Below are 6,909 nucleotides of genomic sequence, written 5' to 3' on the forward strand. Positions count from 1 at the left end.
AAATTGTTTTTCTCGTTTTTGCAAAAAAATATTTTTTATAAGAGGTATTTTTATATATTCAATGAAAAGATGAACATTAAAAAGAGTAACCATTTTTGCTTAAAAAAAATTTATTTTCTGTCATTTTTATATAATTTTTAAAATTATTAAATATATATAAATACTTATGATTTTTCAAAAATACGTTATATTATTACACTTTTAAATAAATATAAGAATAATATATTACATATATAATAGAAGAAAATAAATAACTATGAAGGGTTCATTCTTTATTATAAAAAATTATTTGTTTTTTGTAATTTTGTTAAATTATGCTTGTTATGTTTTTTATTTTTTATATTATAATTTTTGCAATAACTTCATAAAAGAAAAAGTAAATATAAAAATTAATAAAAGCTCAAAAATACGAAAAAAGGCTTGAAAATATAAAAATGATTTATAAAAAAGAATATAATTAGTAATTGTTAGGATGGAATTTATTATGAATAACAAAATCATATTATTTATTTTATTTTTTTTTTTTTTTTAAAAGTTAAAATTCATTGTTACATTTTTAAAAAAAATTACAAAATATTTCTTTTTTTTTTTTTAATTTACATTATTTATATGCAAAGTAAAAAAGAGAAATAAAAATTAAATGAAATTTTAAATAAGAATTATCAACATACAAAATAAAATTTGGGTAAAGAATTTAAATATATATGTATTTATATTATGAACTTTCATATATTTGCAATAAAAATTAAAAATTGTAAATATATAAATCTAAGAAATTACATTTTAAAATTAAAAATTTATATATTATTTTTTTATATTATATATAATTATAAAACTTAATTTTTTTTTTTTTCTAAAGATAATATTGTATAATTTCATAATAAAGCAAAATCAATTATAATGAATTTGGAAATGTTAAATCTAATTAGAATTAATTAGGTTAATTATAATATATATTTATATATATAAAATAATTTAATTGAAATGAATTAAACATATTATTTAATTATAGAAAGAGTATAAATTTTCAACAAAATATACATATATATATATATATATAGACAATTTAAAATACAAGAAACTTAAAAATTTTACAAAACATATATTACAACAAAATAATATAGTATAATTAAAATATAAATAAATAAAAAGGGATAATTTACTTAAAATTTATAGGTAAATATATATATATATATTTATATATGTCTTCATTTTTGATTTTTTTGTTTTAAGATATCATCCAAATCATTTTTGCTGACTTGTTCATATCGAGCAAATTCCATTGTATATGTGCCTTGTCCTTGTGTAATAGCTCTAATTTCATTTATATAATTAAACATATGTTTTAATGGAATATCTGCATAAATATATATTATATTCATATTATTTACAATATTAATTACTAATCCTTTTCTCTTTGTTATACTTGTTAAAATGTTACTCTGATGCTCATAATTTGATATAATTTCCACATGCATAATTGGTTCTAAAAGTACAGGAGAAAAATTATGATAATTTTCTTTGATTAAATTTATGGTTGCTTTTTTAAATGCTAAATCATTACTATCCACTTCATGAATTTTTCCACCAATTAATCTCATTTTCATATTAATTATTTCTGAGTTGTATAAATATCCTTTTTCTATTTGTTCTTTAAAAGCTTTTTCAATAGATAGAATAAAGTTTTTTGGTAAATCATTTCCTATTACTTCGTTTACAAATACACAATGAGTAGAATCATTGTAATTATCAGAAATTGTTTCGAAAATTGCATGAACATGTGCATATAATCCAGCACCTCCCTTTTGTTTTTTATAAGTATATGAGCATTCATAAGGTCTTGTAATTGTTTCTTTAAAGTTAATTTTTGGATTTTTTAAATTAACATTAATGTTGTATTCTCTTTTTAGCCTTTCTTTATAAATTTCCAGTTGTAATTCTCCAATACCTTCAAAAATTGTTTCCTTTGTTTGTTCATCTGTCTTTACATAAAACGTAGGATCTTCTTTTGTAAATTTGTTTAAAGCTTTTGTTAATTTTGTCATATCTCCTTTTTTTAAAATTTCAACAGCAACCGATATAACGGGTTTAGGAACACATATATTTAATAAATGAAAATTAGTATTTATTCCATTAGTATAGGTTGTTCCTGTAGATCCATTGATTCCATTTACAGCAACAATATCACCTGCATATGCTTCATTAATTTCTTTTGCCATATTAGAATGCATTTTCATAATTTTTTTTACCACTTCTTTTTTATTAGTTATCATATTAGTTATCATGTCTTTCTTTTTAATTTTCCCTTGATAAATTCGAAAATAACTCATTTGGCCATGCATAGAATCTTCTTGTATTTTAAATAAAAATCCTACCATAGGCAAGGTGCTATCACATTTAAGTTCTACCTTTTTCTTATTTTTGTTTTTCATAAAATTTTCATTTGTATTTTCAATATTCAAAATTTCTACATTCTTTTCATTTTCATTTTCATTTTCATTGTTTTTATTTTCGTTAGAATTTTCTTCATAAATAAAACCATAATTATTAATATCCTTTGGTGAAGGCAAAAAGTTGCAAACATAATTTAGCAAAATTTGCACTCCAACATTGTTTTTTGCACTACCTAAACAAATAGGAGTTAATTTATTTTTAATTGTGCATTTACGAATAGTATCATATACATCAGAATTTTTAATATCATTTATATCATTGTTTAAGTAAACTTCTGCAAATTCATCATCTATGTCTGCTAACTTTTCAAAAATTCTATTCCTTAATAATTCTTTCAATTCCATGGAAAAGGAGGGGTCATATTTCAAAATTTCTTCTTCCTTTATTTCTTCCACAAGTATACCATTTTTTCCTTTGAATAAATAACCTTTTTTTTCAATTAAATCATATACTCCCTTAAGTTTTTGCTCAATTCCTATGGGAATTTGTAATAAAATAGTATTTAGATTCAATTTCTTTTCAATAGTACTTAAGGTTCTTTCAACATTTGCACCATCTCTATCTAATTTATTAATAAAAAGGATTCTTGGTATGAAATATCTATCCATTTGTCTATTCACTGTTAATGTTTGACTTTGTACACCAGAAACCCCACAAATAACTAAAATAGCAGCATCTAATACTCTTAAAGATCTTTCTACTTCAATGGTAAAATCAACATGACCAGGAGTATCAATTATGTTAATATTATATTTTTTGTCTTTTACATCCCAATTACAATTAGTTGCAGCTGACTGAATTGTAATTCCTTTTTCTCTTTCTAGATCCATCGAATCCATTGTTGCACCAATACCATCACTTCCCCTGACTTCGTGAATACTTTTTATTTTACCAGTATAATATAAAATTCTTTCTGTTAATGTAGTTTTTCCTGCATCTATATGTGCACTAATTCCAATGTTTCGCAAATTTTCTATAGAACTTGAAAATTTATATGAATTGTTCAGGAATAAAAATGTTTTATTATGAATTTTTTTTTCAAACAGCCAAATTTTCTTTTTTGCAAAAACTCTACAATATCCTATCATTGTCATAAAATATCTTATAAAATAAAAAGATAAATCAAATCATACTTTTAAATATTAAAGTAAAAAAAATATAAAAAAAATAAATACATATAAAAAAGCTAATTTCATGAAAAAAAAAAAAAAAAAAAAAAAAATAATAAATAAAATAATAAAAGTAAAATAATAAAAAATAAAATAATAAAAAAAAAAAATAATAAAAAAAAAATAAAATAAAATATATATATTTATATAATATTAATAAAGTGTAATTGAAATAAAAATATAAGAAAATAAAATAATAAATAATTATATTAATATATATATATATTAAAATAACTCTTATTATTATAAATAATTACGTATATAATTTTCATATTTTAGAATTATGAATGAAATAATTTACAATAAAATATATGATAAATTTTATCAAGTGAACAATTTAGAACTATGGATTATGAACTGTATATAATTTCAAATATTATGGGTAGAATTTTATAAAAATATATCTTTATTAGATAATAAATAAAAACATTTTTTTTTTTACAATTTAAAAAAAAAAAAAAAAAGAATGGAATACACTTTTTTATTTTTTTATGTTTTTTTTTAGGAATATTTATAGTTATTTTAATATTTTTTTTTCATTATTTATTTTCCGATATTGAAGATTTTAAATAAAAATATAAATGGTAATTATTTATAATATTTCTTTCAGATAGAAAATTTTTATTATACTTTAGTTTTTTTGTGTTACTTTTTGTATTATTTATTTATTTAAATTTTTTATATGTATATATATATATATATTGTATGTTCTTATTTTTGTTCTTGTTAGTGTAAATCATTTTACATTTTTCTATTTTTTAAAGAAAAATTTGTTAGTTTTAAATATAACAAAATAAAAAAAAAAAAAAGAAAATGAAAATTTTATGAAATAATTATTATAGTATTGTAATTAGACGAATTGAAATTTTTTTCATTTTTTTGTTCATAATAATAAAATGAAAGATTCCGAATTTGTTGGAGGAAAATTAAAAATTAAAGGATTAAAAATAAAAACGACAAATAAGAAGAAGAAGAGAAAAGAGAAAAGTAGTAAAAATTATTCTACAACCATAGAAAATAATGAAAATAAATATAATGATGAGGAATGTTTTACTAAGGATAATAAAAATGAAAAAACAAAAAATAAACAAGACATCGAATCTCTAAATAAAATAGATGATGAAGAAAAATTAAAAGAAATATTAGAATCTAATTTAACGGAAGCAGAAAAAGCATATCAACTAGTATTAAAAAAAAGAGAAAAACAAAGAATAGAAAATATTTTAAAAGAAAGTTATCGTGAACGCTTACAAAAATTCAATGATAATTTGGCTTCATTAAGTGAACATTTTGATATACCTAAAGTTGGCCCAGGGTAAAATTAAATAAAGGAAGGATATTATTCAAAAGGTTAACTATATTAAAATTACTAAAAAGAGTAATACCAAATGATTTTTATTTTAGAGGGAAATTAACGAAATTGGAGTTATTTAAATTAATAAAATAAAAAATATACATTATGTTGTATATTTAAAATTATTTTAACCAATATATATGATTTTGTTTTTTTAAAAATTCAAAAATTATAAATAAAAAATTTTTTTTGAAATTAAAAGTTGATTTTTTTTAGAAGATAAAATGTGTTGACTTCAAAATAAATTTAAAACTATAATATATTTGGGAAATTAAAATGAAATATATATATATATATATATATATATATTTAAGTATATTGTACAATTTAATGAAATATTATAATATAAAAAAATAACAAAAATTTGACAAAAATTAAAAAAAAAAAAAAAAAAAAATATATAGGATATAAACAAAATGTTATTTAAAATATATATTAAAAAAAAAATTAAGTAGAAAAATATAAAACAAAATTATAAATTTGTATAAAATAAATATAATATTTCAACAAAATAATTAAGATCACTTTTAAAATAGATATTGAAATGTATATGTAGTAATTATTTTTGTTTATAAATGTTAAAAATTACCTCATTTAAATGAGTTTATAAAAAAGAATATAAATTAAGACATGTATGAAAAATTGTTATAAAAATTATTAAAAAAAAAAATTGTAAATAGAAGATGTATATATATATATATATTTATTTTTTAAATGTAACAACTTAAAAGAATTTTTTATTTATTATCAAATTTTTAAAATTGAAAGATAATAAAAATTAAAAAAAACATGAAAATTTTGTATAATTAATTTCATATTCGCTACTTTATTAATATAATTTTATATTTTTTATTGATACTATATAAATCATAAAAAAATCATTATATATATAAAATTTTCTTCTCTAAAAAAAATATTTTCTATTTTTAAATAAACATTTAATATTATATTTAATATTTTTCTTCTTATATAATATTATCATATTTATATTTATATCAATTTTGCTATAATTTAACAATTTAGAAATATTAGACTTTTTATTTATTATATGTTATATATTTTAGTAATGCATTATTCTTTAAATAATTTAAATTAATTTATAATCATTTTTTTTTTTTTTTGTATCGATATTTATATAGTTAAAATTATCATTATTTTCTACATATTTGAAATATTAAAATATTTTATTATTTATTTATAATTTCATTTTGTTCTGTGATAAATATAAATGAATTATTTTAAAATAATGTTAGGAGGTAATGAGTTATTTTTTTCTTCTAGTGTAAAGCTATGTAATTGTTTAAAATTCAAAGAATCGTATATTTTATTTTCGTTAATATTTACTTTTTCTAAGTCATTATTTTTTTCATATAAGTTTGCATTAGTGCAATTATTATTTTTATTATTACAAATGTTATAATTTATGTTTTCATGATTTTCGTTATTATTTACTTCATAATTTATTTTCTCATTTAAATTATTTGATTCGTGGTTAGTTATTAAGTAATCTATAAACTTGGTGAAATTTAACTTTCTTTTTTTAGAATTTTTTAAAATATTAAAATTATTATCTTTTCTATATTCAGGATAATATTTCAAAATATCATTTTTTTTTTTTTTTTTTTCTTTGTTTGTCTTATTTTTTTCAGTTATGCTATTTTTGTTTTTATTATATTCACCTTTATTTACAATTTTAAAGTATTTATTACTTTCACTTATATTATTTATCTTTTTTTTCAGTAAGTTATTTTCATTATATTTCTTTTTTTCTTTTAGCATTTCTTCAGAAAAATCACTTTTATTATTAGATGCATTCTTCAATTTTCTTTCTTCATATATTTTTTTAAATAATTGTATAAANATGAAAATAAGTTAAAAAAGATAAAAAAGAAAAAAAAAAAAAAAAGAGAAAAAGAAAATGAAAATGAAAAA

At 17.5% G+C, this 6,909-nt stretch overlaps 2 protein-coding genes across 2 annotated transcripts; one reads left to right on the top strand and one right to left on the bottom strand.

Moving 5' to 3' along the window:
* Nucleotides 1-1,208: 1,208 nt before the first annotated feature.
* On the bottom strand, nucleotides 1,209-3,542 carry EF-G (elongation factor G, putative; the record flags this gene model as incomplete). Its single annotated transcript, XM_028673303.1, has 1 exon — nucleotides 1,209-3,542. One exon carries the CDS (start codon nucleotides 3,540-3,542, stop codon nucleotides 1,209-1,211), a length of 2,334 nt encoding a protein of 777 aa, XP_028529770.1.
* A 977-nt stretch (nucleotides 3,543-4,519) lies between these two features.
* On the top strand, nucleotides 4,520-4,942 carry PGAL8A_00454800 (conserved Plasmodium protein, unknown function; the record flags this gene model as incomplete). Its single annotated transcript, XM_028673304.1, has 1 exon — nucleotides 4,520-4,942. The coding sequence occupies one exon, from the start codon at nucleotides 4,520-4,522 to the stop codon at nucleotides 4,940-4,942; it is 423 nt and encodes a 140-aa protein (XP_028529771.1).
* Nucleotides 4,943-6,909: the final 1,967 nt, after the last annotated feature.

Source organism: Plasmodium gallinaceum (assembly GCF_900005855.1).
Source record: "Plasmodium gallinaceum strain 8A genome assembly, contig: PGAL8A_v1_130, whole genome shotgun sequence".
Lineage (NCBI taxonomy): Eukaryota > Apicomplexa > Aconoidasida > Haemosporida > Plasmodiidae > Plasmodium > Plasmodium gallinaceum.